This window comes from Lissotriton helveticus, chromosome 11 (genome assembly GCF_964261635.1).
Source record: "Lissotriton helveticus chromosome 11, aLisHel1.1, whole genome shotgun sequence".
In the NCBI taxonomy this organism is placed as follows: Eukaryota; Metazoa; Chordata; class Amphibia; order Caudata; family Salamandridae; genus Lissotriton; species Lissotriton helveticus.
In genome coordinates, this window is record NC_136072.1 from 208531945 (window position 1) to 208553193 (window position 21249).

At 41.0% G+C, this 21249-nt stretch overlaps 1 protein-coding gene across 1 annotated transcript in view; it reads right to left on the reverse strand.

Moving 5' to 3' along the window:
* Positions 1–21249, reverse strand: part of MINDY4B (MINDY family member 4B) — a 426393-nt gene that overhangs the window by 22962 nt on the left and 382182 nt on the right. Inside the window, exons 8-12 of the mRNA XM_078666102.1 lie at positions 17357–17422; positions 8373–8443; positions 6002–6074; positions 3421–3594; positions 2304–2484 (exon numbers count right to left, since the gene is read on the reverse strand). Of these exons, the coding sequence (XP_078522228.1) occupies positions 2304–2484; positions 3421–3594; positions 6002–6074; positions 8373–8443; positions 17357–17422 (565 nt within the window). The remainder of the gene's footprint in view (positions 1–2303; positions 2485–3420; positions 3595–6001; positions 6075–8372; positions 8444–17356; positions 17423–21249) is intronic.

Below are 21249 nucleotides of genomic sequence, written 5' to 3' on the forward strand. Positions count from 1 at the left end.
GGCGGGGCTCTCATGAGGTGAGAGAGCCCCGCAATGGCCGCCGCCTGTGCCTGCCTCCCCCCCCCCTGCGCAGCAAGGTAGAGCCCCGGCAGACCCCGAGGAGAAGACCGCGTCCCCCGCCACCTCCGGAGAGCAGCTGGTGAGTAGAGCTTCCCGGAGGGAGGGCGGGGGGAGGAGAGTACCAGATTGAAGCGCCACATGCTGGATTCCCTTTGTTTCTCCAGCAGCCCCCGCTTGATAGTGGGGCTGCTCAACGTTTGGGGGCATGGTTGTTCAAGGAGCTGAGGTAGCTCCCCCGCCCCTATGAGTTGTCCCGAGCCAGATGGCTCCCGCAGGGGCCATGAAAGAGCCCCAGCAGGGCCCAGAGGGCACTGTGGTGCCAGGGCCCATTTTTGTCTGGTCCTCTCCAGTTCTTTAGGGGACACCTGCAATTTCCAGAGCCAAATGGCTCCGTTTTGCGCATTGGTGGTTTCAGAGCCTAGAAGGCTCCAACATTGGTGCAACTTGTCCTGAAGGGCCTGTGAGGGCCCCTGTCGCAGTTTTGAGTCCCTAGCTGCCCAGCAAGTAGTGGGCAGCTGCTACGCTTAGGTTTCCTTTCTAGGGACATGTCTTTGGACTCAGGAGTGAGTTGCACTCCTTTGCCCCTACTTGGGTCTCCCACAGCTGCGCAGCACTTAGTGCCAGCTGCAGCGTTTAGGCCCTGTTCTTGTCCTCAGCTGCCCAGCAAGTAGTGGGCAGCTGCTACGTTTAGGTTTTGGCGCAGTGGTGCAACCTGGACCTTGATGTGATTTATGCATAATATGCAATGCTTCTTGCTTATACTCCTAAATGTATTTTTATGCTTAGGTGGTTGTGTTTCCTAGTATAGGTTATGATAGTGAGTTCAGGGTTCCCTGTGTGATATATGCCTAAGGTGTTTAGGATTGCGTAGGGTGTACTTACTTTTTACCAGTGGTTACTGGTTGTGTGCTACATTTGCTATTTGGTGCTACTATTATTCTATGTTAAAAGTGCTATTTCTACAAAGTGCTAGTTCTACTAAGTGCTTATTCCTGACAGTGGTCCATGTGGCCCTGTCCTCTGTATATAATCCCCTGTATATTCCGCCCGTGCCAGTGGCACAGTGTAAATTGTGTGTTTATTATCTAATGTGTTTGGTATAATACAAAGGCTATTTTTATATATAACCTTGTGTGGAGTTTCCTTTGTGGTGGGCCTTGGGTGTTGTTGCTGGGTGCTTGCGCAAATGCTTTACACATTGCCTCCGAGATAGGCCTGACTGCTCGTGCCAAGCTACCAAGGGGGTAAGCAGGGGTTATCTTTGGCGGGTGACTTCCTTGCCCTGACTAGAGTGATGGTTTCTGCCTGGCTTTGGCGCAAGCCTTAGCCAACCAGAAATCCCATTTCTAACATGTAGTTTTTAGTCAATTTATGCATATTATGCTGTAAAATGCAATGTTTTTAAACACATTTCTTAAGAGGAAGTCTGATAGCCTATGCTGTAGTGGTATAATTTACGAGGGTCCCTTCAAGTGTACCTAAAACAGATGGCTTTTAGATATTTGTGGATGTAAAGTGCTACGTTCGAATGCAGGGCGCCATTTTGTACGCTTGTGTCGGGTCAAGGTAGCCTTGAAATGCCACTTGTAAATCTACTTTTCAATTGTGCTGTATTAATTACTGGCACTGCCAATTCAAATAAAACATATTGCAGTGACTTTTTTTTTAAAGAAAGGCAAATTACTACTTTCACGTTACCCAATCAAATGAATCACTAAAAACGAACTCCAATTTTATTCTTCACCAATCTGACCTCTCCTCATTCTTAACCTTCATTTGTTTCAAGGTTAAATAGTGAATGGTCTCAACGGTCAGCATTGTTTCCACTCGCCTATATGTCCTCTGAAAAACACATTTCATCATGTTTATGTGCGTTTTATTAGGAGTGACAGTAGCCAACACATATATTAGCCACGGACACTTCAGGTGCACTTTTTATTCCGATTGTACTGAACTGTGTTCTAGAATTTTGTTGTATGTTGATGATAAAAATAGATATAATTAATTGAAAGCACAACCTGTTTAACATTCATTTTGAGTTTTACGCAGTGCAGCTGATACAAACGCACAACTATGTTGACTATGCATGCATTTGTAGTTTTAGCTCCGCTAATATTATGTGCATAATTTTCCAATAATTTTGAAAGACTTGTTAGTTAATTAATAACACTTTAAAATCAGAACCCTTTGATGTCCAGTTCATTAAAAAAAGAATCACGTGGGCGTGAAGTTTAAGTGCTCACCTATTGTGAGGTGCGCGGTTTTGTGCTGCAAGGGCTGCCCGTTGTAGAAATGAAGATCAAAGAGGTGTTCCATTTTCCAGTCAGATAAAAGCAGCCTGTTTGTGCTGAAAAGGACGCTGTACGTCCCATTGATGTGGCACAGCCAGATGGGTAGTTTAGGGGTTTTCAACATGCTCCCAACCTAAAAAAGAAATGATATAATATTTACGACATGCTGGCTGTAAATGAGGGCACCATTTTTTTTTTTAAAACACCTCCAGTTGAACTGACGTACTGTTCGGATCGATTCTATTCATTCTTAATTACCCTGGGGTGACGTATTTAGCAGATGAGGCAAATACCTCCTATTCCAAGTTTTTGTCATAGAAATTAGGCATCTAAATCCTCCAATTATCCCTGTCTAGCTTTTTTCTGACTTTTCTTCTGTTCTGCAGGCTTGTTAAAATTATCTATTAAAAAAGATAACCATTCAGCTTCACTTATGTTTGCGCTGCATTGCCCTCTAGAGCCCTGTGTCCTGCTGCTCACTAGCGACCAGAATTGCTTTCAATTAAGGTTTTTAGAGGCATGTACTAACTGATCGGAGATTTTTTGTTTATCTTCGTATATCGCTTGCCTAAATGATTTTTGAGCTTGTTTATAGATTTTAAATAACTGAGCGTCTCCTGGGCGCTTCCTGGCCTGTCTCAAGGTTGAGTTGCGTAGAGTTTTTGATTTTTATGCCTCAGCTGAAATAGGTAGTGAAATACTTGTTAATGGTTTTCATGAAGAGGATGGGAATTTGCTAAGCAGTTGTTTTGAGAAGAACTCCCATGCTTCAGTTGGTAACATGTCAACTTCTCGCCTTTCCTCTAGAAGGACTCTGCATGTTATCATTATTGTTGGAATGGAGTGGTCTGACAATTTTAACTTTTTGAGGTTCTCTGTATAAATTCCAGTTGCTGTTCGACTAATTACTGCATGCCTGGCTATGCTGAGTGACAGACTGATTACTTGAGGGCGATGATTGCTCTCTCCTTGTGATGCAATAAAATAATTCTCAAGTAGTCTTTTAAAAAGTGCAATATATAGACATTTTTAGTCACAAATACTGCAACACACAGCATCCATCTCTCACCTGTGGAGGTCTATCGTGTTCCACTTCCTCTCTGCTCCACTGCAAATACCCAATGTCACTTCGAACAAGCACTCCATGGAGAGGCGTTTGTTCCACACCTTCATTGTCAAATTCCTGATCACCATTGAAAACATTTGGACTTGCTCGTCCTGTTAGAATGAGATTTAATAAAGCCTGGAAGAAAGATTACAAGTGTGCAATGTAAAGCAGTAGATTTGTAATGCATAGACCTCATTACCCTTGCAGGGGAAAGAGAGTTGAAAAAATAGGCATTCAGTATGAAATGTGTATACCTTTCTGGACTAACAGTTAAAATCAAGTCCACAATTAAACCAGTGGTGAAAAAGTGCAGATACCACATCTTCACCTTGAAAACCACCATCTCTAAAAGAATTGATATAGCCAATATTCACTGAGTTTGTATTGGTCCAATGATTTCTTCCATGGTCTTTGTGAAAAAGCAACTTTGATTTTTTGAGGTCTAGTTTCAGCAATAGATACATTTTACAAAAAAATAAATACAATGATTCTAACATTATAACTGTCCTAAAACTAGGCTTACATGATGTCTCATTTCACATACAGCATTTGATTAGCAACAGCTTACTGATCCACATGTAATAAGTATTGTAAAAAGGTACCATAGTTAATTTTGCCTCATTACAGTTTCCAACACAAATGATTGATGAATGTATTTCTTCTGTTAGACTATGAAAATATACTGTCATTGGGATTCTGGATATCCTTGTCTAAAAGATACACATAGTTTGGAAAAGAACAGCTCAACAAGTACTGTAGTCTGAAACAGTTGTGATAAAACATTCAAAAATCTGAAATTTTGCCACAAGAGAGGAAAGAGGGAGACTGAATTAAGTTAACTAGCAGGTAGAAAACCTTTACATTGGCTTTTCCATCCTAAAATAGTCAGATTCGTAATTTGCTGAATATGATGTGCCTGAGTTACAGAGGCAGCTAGGGTGAGAAGCGCTTTCCAAGTAATTAAGGACACAGTTTTTAGCCTTGTAAGTTTATATGATAGTCTAATGCATTCTGGATATTGTGGCCTTGGTTTGTTCCATTAATTATACAAATATACCTGAAAACAATGATTTGTAGGTGAAAAGTTCAGGACTGGAGACAGTGTCTGAAATGACCTGGGTGAGGAGATCACTTTGGGGACAGAACAGAATATCCATGACTCTAATATATATAAAGTATCTTGAGAAGATCTTCTTTATGGAACTGTGTAGAGAAAAGTCTAAAGATCCAAGTACCAAAGGTAGCATAATGTGACTGTCTTTAAAGCAAGAGGCATGTGTACTGTTTAATACTATACACAATCCAAATAATTATGAACCAATTGGAGTGTGTCCACCACCCTATTAGAATGTATTGGAAAGTACATACTGGTGAAGTTATTTTACAATCATTCACAAATATAATTGGAAGCAGAGCAGAGTTCATGATAAATACACATTTAATGTCCAGCTTCACATGCCACATTTGCTGTTTTCAAGGCTTCATTAAAAAAACACTAACATAAAGATCTACCTATAGCAGATAGATGTTTAAAAAGTCCTCTTTATTGTATTTTCTCATGAAAGTACAATAGTCCTTCTGTAAAATCTAAAGGCTGAGTTTGATGCCCATTGCTTGTTACGATGTTTGGAAAATGAGCTAAGTTTACTGATCTGTGACAAAGGCCCTCATTTATTTTGATTTTTATCACCAAAATCCGAGTGGTAATCGATGGTCACATTTTATCTTCTGCTCCATCCAACCTTGTAAAAACAGGGTTAGAGAGGCCGATTCACTAAACTGTTTTTTCAGACGTAAGGAATACTTTTTTCAAGAATCTCCAGAGACAGTACTTGTAGTGGTCTATAACCCTCATTATGAGCTATGCCAGAAAAGCAATGCAACAATACTGCAAATTAAATTAAAAATGTAGTTTAATATTGCAATTTCTGATTACAGTATTACCACGCTATTACAAGCTTTCCCACTCAAAGAGGACAGTAATCGAGGACACTGGTGTTTGTGTATTGTTTTCTGGAGGTTTGCACATTATTCTGTGGATTTTTTCTCAGACAATGTCTTCCTCTATTTAATAGGTGAAATGTGTCGAGGGAAAATCCCCAAAAAAAACAAGTTTACCATACATCTTTTAATCCACTTTGGGACAATTTTTCATATTTCCATCAGGATTACTGGGAAACGTGTATTGTGGGCCTATATGATGTACAGCTACCTCTCTTGAGTCTGGTGTCATGCGCTTCTCTGGCACCACGCTAAAGTTTATAATACCAGACACATAAATAGAAGCCACAATTTAATAAACACTCATATTGCGTTCTTTCGAAACCAAAAGTTCTTAAATGCCATACATCAACATTCAACAATTCAAACAATGGCAGAGTGAATAAATGGATGCCCTAACATTTAACTTTTCACCTATAGACATCCTGATCCATTTTTTCAAATTTGTAGCCACCTCTCTGACATTGTTGTGTGACATAACCATTGTTATCTTAATATGGAAACACAATCAACAATTTGGCAGATCCCTCAGTATGCTCACCTGTCTACAAATCAGATTTCCGAGGCTGAATTTTAACAGATGAGATGTTGTGAAATCCATGTCCTTGTGGAGCCTACCAAGTAAATTAAAAACTGTTAATGGTGAACCAAAGCTAGCTACATTCTCATGAATCAAAACTGTTTAAAGTGGCCAACATTTATGTAAGTACATATTTTGGTTTGTTAATATGTTATAACATTATCATTTACATATTAAAAAAGCATCAACTCACCATTTGTATATAGAAACTCATCAATAAAATACTATTGTTATCTTTTTAGTTGCAATACGTAACACCATTAGAAACATGAAATATCTGATTCTTCTTATAAAAAGGCACGGGAGCAAACAATGCACAAACAAAGACAAATAAAAGCAGAAAGGAAACAAAACCAACAATACAAAAACTTCCACTGCATACTGCATATCTCATACAAAATTCATAGAAAGATAATAAAACACCACTTTTATTTCTGTTTTATTTTTACAGAAATCAAATCTAGAATCCATTCCTCAAAAACATGTTTCACTTTAAATTTCTACAATAAAAGTGTGTTTTTTTTGTCAGTGACACAAACTTGATCTATCCATCATTGCTGATTTAGTGATGCATTGTTGAAAGGTTTAATCAGACCTAATACACATATAAAGGATTGTTTTAGGAACACATCTCTGATCATTACAGGTATCAATGCATTCAATCACTATATCCCAGAATTGTTCAACCCTATCACAGGGCCACAGAATAGGACTTTGTGAGCCGCTACCTTGATGTGACCAACAATGATTAGAGTACAGCAAGGAGTAGTTAACTAGTTCAATGGAGGTTAGTGTATTTGAAACACAGCTATTTCTTGGGCATTGACTGTATTCCAAACATCTGGCTTGTGAATAAATAAAAAATAGAACATTTTCTGTCGCGTCTTTATATTTAAAACAGTCTCCAGTACGTCTCCATTTGACGACATTTCAGGAAGTTCTTCCTTAAAAGTCAACAATGTGTCATAAAAATTTGATGCAGATGAACATCTTCATTTCAAAGGTTTACAAACAGATTGAGGGTTCTAAAATATTGCCAACATTTGATATTTTTCTTTTTCTTCAACATATATTTTAGTTTAAGGTACTAAAAGGAATGTGTAGAATCATTACCCCAATAATCACAATTTGTTGTAATTCCTAGCAATTTTCTGTAGTTTGCACATCTTTAACAACTGCAGGGCTTAGGCTCCTCTTTCAATTAGCACCAAATGGAGTGGCTTCCCTCATGTCTCAATGTATTCAAAATAAGTGATACATATATGTGGATTGTAATGATTTAATTAATCAAACAATAAAATACCTACTAAGTGAAGTGATACATGCTAAAATTGTGATTACCAAACCATCTAATTTTTGATTCATTCTCAATGTAGACAATTATATGTTGCCATTTTTCTTTTGTGCAGTTTTTGAATATCTTCAAAGAGCAAATATTTGCTTATTGATAGTTTATGTATATTATCTCTATCATATTTAAACCCAGATATTTGAAATCAGCGATTTTGCCAATGGGCTATGGCCTCTTTCACACACTTTTAGCTAAATGTATTTATAAGCTCTGAAAGTGAAATGTTTTATATTAAGAAGAGTTAGAGTGCAAGTTGATGCTATAACCTTTATTGAGAATACAGTTCTCTTTTTGAGTTCTGCATCACAATTCTAAATATTTCAAGATTCATTGACTATGAATGTGTTTCTTCCAAGGAGGTGACTAGGATAGCTTACAACCTCATTTAGAACTTGACAGGTGATCTGCCGGGTCAATAAGCCGGCAGTGACTCAGAGGCAGCCATTGACTAAATCCGGGATTACAGCTGGTGCAGCTGCCTTTTTTTGTACAATTACTTCCATCAGTATGATCAAACCAGTTTCAACAAAATCAGAGGATGCCGGTCAACATGTGATGCCATAAAGAGATAATGGGCCACAGAAAATCAAAGTACATAATTAGTTTGTTCCTGTCCAGCAAAGGTGTGCGGGTGGCATCCAGGGCAAAATATTCCTGAAATGGCATCAGCAAATTATAAGCCAACATTTGATCTGACATAAGAAGAACAACAAACTCCAACTTCTAAATGAGGTGGTGGAGAAAAGAGGGTCCCAGTTAGGACAATCACCAATTTTTGTTGGTTGTCCCATTCCCAACCTCTAAGTGATGCCCTTAATAATACAGTGGTAGTGTTCATAGCCCTTCTATATTGCATCATACCCTTTCATTCGATATGTGTGAAACACTTCACTATTTAAGTCGTAATAAAATACACATTACAATAACTTTTTTGTTATGATGAAAAATGAATGCCAATATTTTAAGCAGCTAAACATTTACCTTGCAAATGTTCGAGACAAAAGCAAACTATACAGAAATAGGATGACACCGTGGCTTCCTTCCTTTTTGAACTGTAAAATAGGGAAGAGGAAAACAATTACACATCTAAATTGGAGAAAATAAATTACAGTTCTTCCGCTTGGAAGCAAACTTGTTTATTACAAGTACTTGCGATATTCCAATTTTAGAAACTGCCCACAACTTTAAGTACATTTAGGATTATTGATTAGTATTTGAAATGCTCTTACAACAAATATATCTCATTAATGGTTGACTTGCAGATAGCTGAGCAGTCTCTAGTGGCACAGTGACCAAAAGAAAAAAAACAGATTGCAGCGAAGCGTGAAGTAAATACCACTGTCTGAAATGAATCCATGCATTTCATTGATCATATTTTTTTATTTTTAGGTGAGATGCCCTAAGCTCAATGGTGTGTCCAAAAATGTCTCCCATGTTTGCTCTTCCAAAGGACTCAAGATACTCTGTCCATTTTGGAAAGGCTGAAACCAGGCAAGGGCAGTGCAGTGTTGCTTTTGTTACCATTTACAGGGTTGTGGTCTAGCAGTTTGGGCTGGCTGCTCTTATTGGAGGAGGACAAGGGTTGATTAAGACTGTCTCTGTGTCTGTACTGGCACAGATAACAAAATATAATTGACTGGAGGGTGGCCTACTGTAATTACCATCAGCTGAGATTAATTGAAGCATTCCACACATATGTTTTAGCCATGCCCCCCACCCAAGTGTTAGAGTCTTGCACAGACAAGGATACCATGACAACAAAACTAAAGACTAAAGACACTTCTCGCTAATGACTCCCAAAAAGGCCAAATCAGCTTCTGGTTTACTTTTATTCCATTCAGAGGAAATGTGACCTGGCAGTTTTGACTGATCCTACTGGAGAAGGACTAAGTGTAATTTGTTTAAACTGATTCCCTGTTTGTAGTGGCACAGTCAGCGAAAGTCTACTGGGTGGAATGCTGCCCACACAAATTTGCCACTGGCTCAGAATAATTCAAGCATTTCACTCAATGCTTTTTTGCCTTCATTTTATTATGAATCAGAGAAGCCCGAGACATAGGGCCAGATGTAGGTAGGCAAATACCGGTCGTTACCGACCGTTATTTGGAAAATGAGATGTAGGTGGGCATTTTACTGATTCGGTAATTTACTGATTCGGTATTTAAGGAATCGGTAAATTACCGATTCCTTAAAATACCGAATCGGTAAATTACCAATTTTGCTATGTAGGGAGCACTCAAATGAGTGCTTTTCCCCTTTTAGGATTCGTTATTTACCACCAACTACAAGTTGGTGGTAAATAATGAAAACCTTGGAAAAAGCATTTTTTATGCTTTTCCAACAGTGACAGGTTGCACACATACATGTCTGCAACATGTGCATCCATACACAATTGAGGGGTGCAACAGGGTGTCAAAGTGACACCCTGCCACCCTTCAATGTTTCCCCCTTTTACCGAATTGGTAAATACCGATTCGGTAATTGGCATTCATTCCTATGGGCCTCCAGGCCCATAGGAATGAATGGCAATTACCGAATCGGTGTTTACCGATTCGGTAATTACCGAAACTTTTCGATTCAGTAATTTTTTCGGTAAAATTACCTACATCCCATTTGCCTATTCTTAAATACCAAATCGGTATGATTCGGTATTTAAGAATCGGTAATCTGGGATTACCTACATCGGGCCCCATATTTCAAACCTGTGACTATAAGGTCTAATGTCTCACACAGTTGTTTAAAACAGACATAATAACCTTCTCAATTGCGCTAGTTAGTTTTTCAAAACACCACACACCATTCAGCTAGAAAAAAGGAACATAAACGTCATCAACTATGGGCCTCCAATTTATTGGCCACCTACCCGTCTAAATGAAGGTACACAAATCAGCAATGCCTACTTCAAACTATTGTGTCACTCAAACCGTAATAGTCTAATTAAAAATAAACGTCATAAATGAGACTGAATTTTACAGTATGGTAGGGTAAATGAAAAGATTAACGTTTCCTTTGCCACTACTTTTACTCAATATTTGGATAAAGGAACGTCTGTTGCATTTTACGGTCTTGGCGCAAACAGCTTCACCCCTCTGCTACAAATAAACCTGTATACACTACTGCATGGAGTGAGCTTTGAGGTTTTTTCTTAGATTTTTTTTTTTTTTTTGCGCTTGCTTTGTTTTCCTCTCCATGCATCCACAAGGAACATGAAAACCATCTTGAAAGTATGAAAAATCAGGTTTCTATACTTTCCTGAGCCCCACCATAATAGAATCTAGCTCTTCAACTTAATCCGGTTATTCCCCAGTAATCCTCCTAGAATGGAGAATGTTCATGAGTCCATCTGGTTTTCGTGGGTCAAATTACGCATAGTATTCCCTATTCCATGCAGACGGGTACGCAGACTTATACCCTGCTCTGAACAGGTGGTAAATGGGACAGGTCAAGGTAAGGGAACAGTGGCATGCAGGGATTCTATGGGCTAACAGGGTAACTGATCAATGTCCTCCGTGTCCTAGGGGGAGGGACAGGCTGGGGCCAGGGCTTCGCTGATCCTACAACCTGAGCCTTATACGATTTTAATCAATCACATTTCTGACCCAGTGTTCCTGCACCTGAAAAATTCAGATGTGGGAACACCTGGCCAGATGTAATCCCACCTGTGTGCAACACTCTGTCCTACTGGTTATAGGGCCTTAACGTGTAGTGTCTTATTGGCCCAGTCAGTCTACTGACTCCACAGCTCTCTGTGTCAGTACCAGTGGTTCTATGCAGCATTTTCTGTTTTTTATAAACAACTGGTGAAATATCCCACTTCGGCTTTGAGAAAGAAAATAGTACATGGGGTGCTGGTATCTTTAATACTGCGGGTGGTAGTGGGGCATGTTTATGGGTCAGACTAACTAATACATATCTATTTCCTAGTTAGGTGCCCCACACTTGGGGGACCAACATTGAGATGTGATTAGAGGGGCAGGCAGCTGATTGGCCAACAGAAACAAACGGAGTTTGAAGGTGTGGGTTTCTTGGAGAAGCCCTCTTCTGACTCCTAGTGGGGTGAAGAGTGGGCTACTAACCTTTGTGTCTCCAGTTTAGTTGCCTTTGGCTGGTTGGTGCCTTCCACACATGTGGAGCAAGGCAATGTCAGCAGAGCTTTTGTTGGGACTTAGGCTTGCCTTGCTCACAGCCAACAGGGAATCGGTAATTCTCAGCTTTGATGTTAGTGTTCTTCTTCAAGCAGGAGTGGAGCTTCGGTTTCTATGTCTAGCCCTTGGCAGCAGGGTGGCAGTCGATTTAATCAGTGGCAGTGCATCTATCTAGCTTTAAAATTCTAAACAACTAGTTAGCACTGGCTGCCTCTGCTCAGAAGGTGTCATAATCTTTAATCAAAGCACAGCCCACCTCACAGACTTCACCACAACAGACCTTATGCGGCCATGGAAACCAATGCATGGTTTTGGGGTCATGTACCCAAAAACACTGCAAATTTTGTATTGATGGGCCTGGCAATGAATGCACTGAATTGTTTGGACATAAAAACCCAGGTTGCTGGGATGTCAGTGTGCCCCATTACATAAAGGAGTCTTGTGTATCTGAGCAGTGCTCCATCGCCGTCAGCCTTAACTTTTGACTTTGTCCCAGTCTCACGCAACCAGATACACGCGGATGGCACTTTGATCTCCTAGGCTCTAGATTTCACTAAATACTTTAAAAAGTAATAACATCTGTTCTACTGATTGCCTTTCATATGCCTTGATGTCATTTTATTTATTAAAACGTATCCTAACCTAAATTGGTTTGTGATTTTTCTTGTGTTGTGTTTTCACTTTATTACTATATGTGTGTTGTACAAATACTTTGCACAGTGCCTCTAAGTTAAGCCTCATTTATTTTGTGCCAATGTGCCAAGCTCCAAGAGGTGAAGCCACGTTAATTTTGTGACTTTTGTGGTTCACCCTGACAGGGATTGTGGTTGTTGCTGGAGTAGATTTTTGTACCCCCTCAAACAACCCAATTTCATTTTGCATTAGTAGCAGTGATGGGATTCAGTGCTTATGTTTGTGCATTGCCACTCAGTGATTTGTGCAAAACTAAAAATCCCAAAAATAATCTGACATCAAATTTGATTTAATATCTTTATTGCTGACCTCCCAATTGAACTTGATAAGCTCAACATATATGCGTCTAAATTAGAGGAAATTTACCTGAGAAGGAATGTGGATCCAGTCTTTGGAGGCATATTCCCATAGAATGAAGGGATGCATTACTGGCCCTAGGGAAGGGAGATGGGATGAGGTGTCCCCTAATGAAGGAAACCTTTGTCTGAAAGTATGGCCTCGTCACTGAGAAGTATAGGCAGTTTAGTGACAGCCAGAAGCTGCCTCACCAGTCCTGGGTGGATTATGTAGATTTATTTTGCAAGGCACTGGGCAGATGGGGGAAGGGCAGTGATGTGAATGATCACAAAGCGATGCACAACCTGATTGCTAGAGAGCACAAGTTCAGTAATTATTTGCGATACTGTCCCAACACCTAGTGGATAGTGAGTCCACTGACTCCAGGATTCTTGCTAAGGAGAGACGTACCACTGGCTTAGCACCAGGGTCCACAAGAATGTAACTGGGAGTAACCTCAAGAAGGGTGATACATTTTTCCCCCAGCAGAGTGATGGGGAGTACCAGGGAGACACAGACAGGTCTCAGAATAAGGTCGGATGAAATGGTTGCCACCCCCTTCTGAGAAATAGGGGGATGGTTCTGATGGGTGGTGGCACAGGTTGCCACATTTCCAACCCCAGTGCTTTGATTGTTCTCAGCTAGGACACAAGCAGGGGGACACTGCCTGATCTAAAAAATGCCCACTGGTGGGAACTATACAGGGGTTGTCAATGTGGCCTTACGCGTACGTGATCACCAGAAGCAAAGGGTAGAAAGTGCCCCAGTCTCCCTTAGTTGGGAGGTAGGTTCATAGGGTAGGTTTGTGATCCCTGAGGATGGGAGCCATCACTTTCATCAGATTACAATGGATGGGATCACTCTCACTGCTCTGAGAGATACTGTTGCCAGCCAGACCATGGTGGTGGAAAGTTTGGTTTCCAGGGATCAGTACATCAGACACGCTTGTATGGTAATGTGCGGGACGTCCTTCATCCTATGGCTCTGGTGTCCCTGGAATATGGTGAGGATGTGACTGAAAGGAAGAATATAATTAGTTCACAGATGCCCACTGTCTGAATTCTGGGAGATTAATTACCACCAATGTTAGAAAAGCTGGGGGTGGGGCAGCCGCCTTGGTTGCCCTGAAAGCACAGATTTCTGGGAGTACTACTCCCTAACAAAGACTTCGATGTAGGGGCAGGAAGAGGAGACAGTGCACAGGGGTTTCCAGCCCTGAGAAAAGAGCACACCATGACTAATACTGGTGATGCCACTTCTGACCTAGAGGTACTCCCTGTACTGTCACAGTGACAGAGGGCCAGATACCTGTACCAAGCAAGCAGATCCCTGCATGACACAGACAGCATGTGTCACCCTTGAGGGGGTGGTGGTTCCACCTTGGAAGTCCTGGCTTGCCAGGCACCTGCGCAGCCTCAAGGTACCAGCCCAGTGTTAAGTGACCAGTCTCATGATACAACTTTTGAACTGGCGGAAACGATAGTAGAAGTACGGCGCCTAACATTCAGGGCAGTTGTTCCCCACTCTGAGAAACCTCAACGGTCAGACAATCCTCAAGAGCAGGTAGGGAACTCCTTGCCAGGCTGAAGGCTTGAAGTGAGGCCTACACAAAGGCCTCTACTTTGAGTCTCGACCTGGCCGTGGATGGCCCGGGCCTGGGTCTTGACTATAACAGCTGTTAGTGGTTTCTGCTGGTTGCTCTTTTTATTTACAGAGTTTTCCTTGGATTGGAGACAGAAGTCTGATCCAAGAGGCGAAATGGACCAATTCACTGTGTTGGGCATCGTTGTACTGTCTGCTTATTAGGATGCATTTGTGAACAAATTAAGTCTAAGAGCTGCACAGTTAGGTTTCACAGGTGAGAAGAAGGGCTCCCCAATGGGTCAGCAGCCCTGTAGCTCAAAAGAGTTTTGACAGGGTGATCCAACTAGGTTCAGAAGGTAGCATGGAGCTAACGTGTGCCACTAAAGAAGAGGCCCACTGTCCATGTTCGATTGCCTAAATATGGAAGACTATCAAGGTATTGATTACTCTAACCTAGCCTTTGGCTGGAGGAGAGTTGCATTGGATCTAGCTTTCTCTGCAGGGTCACCCCAATATTTTGCCTTCACCCCTATTGTTTTTGAATTGTTTTTTTTTGGTATTAGGACTCTGCACACTTTACCCTTCCTAACCAGAACTAAAGTGCTTCTGCTCTTTCCCTAAAACATTGCAAAATTGACCTACACTTGGATGGCACATTTATTTTACTTGTAAGTCTCAAGTTTATGGTACTACATGCACCCAGGTTCTGTAAAGTAAAAGCTTCTAGGTGGTCCGTAGCACTCACTAAAGTAGCACCTTAAAACATGTCTCAAGCCTGCCATTGCAACCTGTAGTGCAGTTTTACACTGCCAATTCTATCTGGCAAAATAAACTATTTAACAGGCCTACACTTTCCATTTTAATACATATAAGGGACCCCTAAGGTAGGCCCTATAAACTCATAGGGCAGTGTGCATTTATATGAAAAAAGTAGGACACGTGGGTTGAAGTTGAACATGTCCTGGTAATGAAAAACTCTTAAAGTCGTTTTCAAATACTGTAAGGCCTATCTCTCCCTTTGGATAACATTGGGTTACCTTATTATATTCATAAGTGCTAACTTTTGTTTGAGAACAGGCAGGATTGTTATGTTTGGTACTCTTATGAATTGTTATCTAAAATCCTCCTTAATGGTAAACTCAGATTTTAACTTACGATTCTAAAAATTGTCACTTTTTGTAAGTAGGCCTTTTCTTGCCGTAACCATTTGATCTCTTCTCTAAGTGTCCTGGATCACATTACTGAGAATGACTCTGCTAATTGGCTTTGTGTATTCTTCTCCGACAGTGAACCAAAAGGGGACTAGGTGTTGTCAGGATGGACAAACCTGTCAAGATGGCTGGGGCAGAGCTGTTCCCCACCCAACTTACACCTCAAAGGGCTTGTCTGCAGCACTCTCAAAGGAACCTGATGGTAGTCTTTTTTCACCCAAGAACTCTTGGAGCCTTGGCAGGGGAATGGAAGAACATTCCAGAACCAGATGTTATTATATGGAATCCCCCCATTTCAAAGGCTAGCACTAAGTATAAATATTGGACCTCCAGATCACCTATTCAGTATACTCCTGGACCTATGGAAGACTTTTGAATGACTGCCAGCTAATAGAGGTTTGCACTGTTTCTTGCAGGCCTGCCTTGCAGCTTGAATGAGAACAGGACCATCTCCTTGAACCAAATGCCACCATAAATGACTCCAAAGAGCTAGTTGGCTGACCTCCTGTGGGAGCTAGAGGGACATACCAAGCTCCAGAGACCTTGAACCCTGCACCAGACATCTGCTGGAGTAAGTACAAACCCCCCAAGTGGTGCCCTCCAAATCCTGGAACCTTAGAAGTGGTATTTGAGGTTCTGCTTCTGTCTAACCCTAAAAGTTTGGACTTGGAAAAGTTTTCACCAAAAACTGAGCTGAGAAGTAATAGAAGACCGGGACTGACCTGCCAATTGATCTGCCCAAGGTGTATTGCTTTTCGGCCGAAAGTATTCCGAGATCGGGCCCAATCCACTTTCTATGTCTGGCCCCTTCCCCATCGTGGTTGGTCTTAACTTTTAACTTTGCACCGGTCTTGTGAGACCAGATACTCACAGTTGGCTCTTTGATATTTTAGGTACCAGATTTTACTAAACACGTAAAAATTCATAACTGCAGTTTTGCTGACTGGATGTAATTCGTTTTGGTGACATTTTATGAAATAAAATGTGTCCTATTATTCTAAATTGGGTTGGGATTTTTCTTATGTTGTGTTTCCATGTTATTACTCTTTGTGTGCTGCAAATATACTATACACAGTGCCTGTAAATTAAGCTTGATTGCTTTTGTGCCAAGCTACCGGAGGGTTAAGCAGAGGTTAATTTAGTGACAGCTTGCAGGCATTTGCTGTGCTGGTTTATGGTGTGACTGTTTATTGTTATAGAGCATTTGTATAGCTTGAGTTACTTCATCTTGACGGAAACAGAAATATGCAGTTAAAAGTGATAGAAGCAGTCCTGGGGTATTTTATAATTATTTATTATATTTGGGTATGTGTTTTGCACAAGTTGGTGATTGAGCCCCAGTGGTCCATCGATAGGGTGGGTCACTCCAAGGACACCCAGCCCAAAAGATTACAAAGACGTAAAGAAGACCAAGAGTCATGAACGGCAAGAATGAAGAAGGAGTTCGGCTTCAACTGGAGTACAGAGGAGTGTTTTGGCTGAAGCAGATGAGATGAGGAAAAGAGAGGAGTAACTACTGATGGATAATGAAAAAATTGAGAGCTGAGGCCAATGAGAGGTAGTGTCAGTAAATGAGTCTGGATGGAAGCTGGAGAGAAGAAACACTGTGAACTAAGCATCTAAGCAAGGCCCTAGCCACAGGGGGTCTATGAGGGCTGGGCGAGCCTTTGTTAAGGTTTTCCCCCCTAGAAATAAGTTGTTGGCTGGCAGAGTTTAAAGTGAAAATCTCAATATAAATCAACTGCATTCGCCTTGGAATGCATTAATGTACAGAGGGAAGACCCTCACATGCGTCCTCCCACTTTTATTACATTTTCCTATTTTGCAGCTTTAGAAGATGGCTCTTTTTATTTGGGGGTGCATGCATTTCATCTTCGCTGCTGTGTTTCCTAAGGATTTCTGGGATCCATAAAAATAAAGAATCCATTGTTTCGCCAGAGATTCTTGGGCAGGCCTAACTATCATCATAAACAGTCAATAATTAGTTCTTACTTACACAATGTATGTGATCATAGAGAAATTTCTGCAGAGCTTCTTGTTCAGAAAATTCAAACAACAGGATCTAAAAATGAAGAATAATTTGAAATCATTTACACGTTACATGGTCAAATGAATAATGTTTTCAGATTTTCACAGCAATAAATTACAAAACATTAAGATCACCATTGTAATACTTAATTTGTGCCTTAAAATGTATTTCCCAGTGCCTGAAGCATGCATCTGCATGGTGGGTGGGACCTGTGTTTTGTGCCACAGGCTTGACATGAAGGCAGAATTACTATACAGTGTTTTGTTCTGCCCTACTCTGTTTCCTCTTTTCCAGTTCCTCAGTTATCCATCTGTATCAAATACCTTACTTACTGAAATATACTCACAATATTAAATAATATTGGATGTAGATGTTTTATCCTGGACTGCTTGATGTTTATTGTAGTGGACTGAATGGAACCTTTTTGGCTCAAATATACCAGTTGGTGTTATTTTTCAGTCCCTCAGACGCTCCTTTATTGGATGCTCTGCGAAGGATATCTTTATGTAAGACTGCTTTTAACATTTGAGCAATAATCGTGGTAAGACGAATAATATGCAGGGAAATGGTCAAGGCGAGTAGTGCAAAGAACCGCAGATAAAGTCAATAAGTATGGCTTTTGTTTGGTGCACAAACCCCGAGTCTGACAAAATACCGCAAAAGTCACCCAAACTTAACAAGCATAGGTAAATGCATTAGGATTCACCTATGTGATAAATTTTGTTGTATGTTGTAGTTTGCTGAGTAGTTGTACAATATACGTTACAGAAAGTCTGTTAAAGTGTTATGGCTTTGCTTATGTACAAAAAGGCAATATATTGTGCTGTTACTAGTGGTTTAGTGGCAGTAGGTAATAGCAAAATTTTGAAAATGAAATGGAAGAGGGAAATAATAGAATTACTTGATGTAATAGCAGTATTACATGTTTAAAGGAGTTCTGAAAGGCAATATATTGTGCTGTTACTAGTGGTATATTGCTGGTAAGTAATAGCAATATTTTGAAAAATGAAATGGATGAGGGAAATATTAGAATTACTTGATGTAATAGCAATAGTACATGTTTAAAAGAGTTCTGACAACTTTTGGGCCCGGTGCCACTGCCCCTGCTGTACCATTCAGTTAATGACCCTGTTGCCTACAAGCTAACTGCACCAGTGACTGCTTGTTTAGTAGTAAAATATAGCAATATTTGGTGTTTAGTGGAGTTATGACAACGTTTTGCCCAAGTGCCACTGTACCTGCTGCACCATTGAAATCAAGCCCCTTTCGTCTGCAAAGAAACTGCAATTGTAACTGCCTGTTTAGTAGTGAAATATAGCAATATTATGTGTCTAGAGGAGTTCTGACAGCATTTAAGCCCGGTGCCACTGCATCTGCTGCACCATTCAAATAAGGACCCTAGTGCCTGGTAGATAACTGCACTTGTGGCTGCTGTTTAGCTGTAAAGAAAGGCAATAATCTGAGTTTAGTGGGGTCCTTAGAGCTTTTGGCCCTGGTGCCACTGCACCTGCTGTACCATTCAAATCAAGTCCCTTTTAACTGCAAGGCAACTGCAATTGTAACTGCCTGATTAGTAGACAAATATAGCAATATGATGTGTTTAGAGGAGTTCTGATAACTCTTGGGTCTAGTGCTACTGTACCTGCTGCACCATTCGAATCATTACCCTATTGTCTACAAGGTAACTGCACTTGTGGCTGCCTATTTAGTAGGAAAATATAGCATAGCTCTTGTATATACATTTTATTTTTAACATGCAATGTTTATTAAAACATTTAGAATTTGATCATAATGACCAAATAGATTAAGTTGAAAAAAATCAATTTGATAATGCCTACAAAATACAAAGAAAGGTACTGAGGCACTAATAGAAATGCCATAAACATTCTAAGGCAAAAGCATCTGCTTTACACAACTAAGTAATAAAAATCAAGCATTCCAGCATGCTGGTAGAAGCTGTCTGCCTTATCTGTGGGAAGAGATCTTATCTTGACAGTGAATGGGGCTTAAACGCTTTGAACAGCTTTAGTAGAAGTATCGTAAATGTGTGCAGCCAGGGGAAGTTAACAAAAAAAAAGTTCCACCCAAATGTGAATGAACACAATAATTCGGCTTGGGGAATTGATAAAAGGACCCTTTCAAGATATATTACATTCAAGAGATTCCACAAACACATCTGATCTGATGAGGTCTGCCAGCGGAGTCATGCAGATTTTGAATAACGTCAGACTGAGAGATGATCCTTGGGGGACTCCACATATGAGGCTCTTGGCCTCCAAAGTGCAGGGTGGCAGGTTGATCTTTTGTGTTCATCCTGTTAAAAAAGAGCAGATCCCGTTGAGGGCAGGTCCTAGGATGCCCCTTTCATGTAGTATTCCGATCAGTGTGGTGTGTTAGACCGTGTCGAAGGCTGTTGAGAGGTCAGCTATGAGTGCCACAGTGTCTGCACAGTTGAGGATCAGCCTGATGTCGTCAGCGGCTGCAGTGAGTGCAGTCTTATCACTGTGGTTGGGCCAGAAACCTGATTGTGTGGTGTCTAGGTGCTGGTGTTCATTGAGGGAGTAAGCGAGTTGCTTGTTGATAACTTTCCCCTTGATCTTGACTGGATAAGGTAGAAGGGAGATCGAGTGGAAGACGTTTTCTAATTGAGTGGGGTCTGGCAATCATATTAAAGAAGTGGTAAAGCAGAGGTATGTTGGTGCCCTGGAGAAGATGGTCTTCATGATGTTTGTTTCTTCAGTGGTGAGTGTTTCCCAGGAAGTCAGGGTGTTTCCGTGGTTGCTTGTGGCAAGGCTAGAGGTGAGGGTGCAGGGGTTCTTCCGGCGGTCGAGGTTGATGAAGATGAACTTGATTTTGTTGCTGAAGAAATCAGAGACATTTTTGCAAAGCTCCTGTGAGGGGGTGATGCTGTTTATGGTGGAGGCTGGTGAGCTGAAGTCTTCGATGACTGTGAAGATTTCTTTGGTGTTATTGGAGCAGTTGTCTATACACTCTGGAAGGATGTCTCCTTGGTTTCTTTGAATTGCTGGTGGTATCATCTCAGGGCTGCTTTATATTTCTCTTTGTTGTTTCCTAGATGGTTCATTCTAAACTTCGTTCCAATTGCTTGTAGTGTTGTTTTGTTGCATGGAGTTCCTCAGTGTACCACCTTTCTAGTTTCTGTGTCCTTCTCATTGTATGATGTTTGCGGGATACGAATGAGACAGCATCTGTTTTGATCCACTCATCGAAATATTTGATGTCGCTGTTGAGGTCGTTGGTGGGGTTTGGCTGATGTTGGCTTACTTCGCGGCCAGTTGGATTTCAAGATGAAGCTCCCATGCGGAGCAGGGTCAAGGTTGAGTTGCTTATGGCTGTGTCGGAACTGGAATGGCATGGTAAGCAAAAAAACTATGGATTTTGGCCCAAATTTCTGACTGGGGGTGAGTGTTTGACATTGTTCAGCATTTTGTCCATCAATTTTTCTTTTTGCATTTTTCACCCATAGTGGCACTGGTATGCCCAGACGTGGGTCACATGCTTGCCATACCACTGGATTCAGGCTATCCTGGCTGATGAGCAGTGATGCCTGAAACCGGTCCTAAAATGCTTGTATCCAGTCAATTAAGGACCTGACCTGGCAGTTCAGGCTGGACTGTTCCCTTTTGAAGCAGGGTCAAGACTGATTTGCATACGGCTGGGTCGAAACTGGAATTGCATGGTGAGCAAAAAAAACAATGGATTTAGGCCCAGATCTCTGACTGGGGTGTGAGTGTTTGACATTGTTCAGCATCTGTCCATAAATTGTCCTTTTTTCCTGCTGCCTCTGGCAAGGTTTATGGTCATGGGTTTTGTTTGACGTGGGATGCTAATTTGGAATT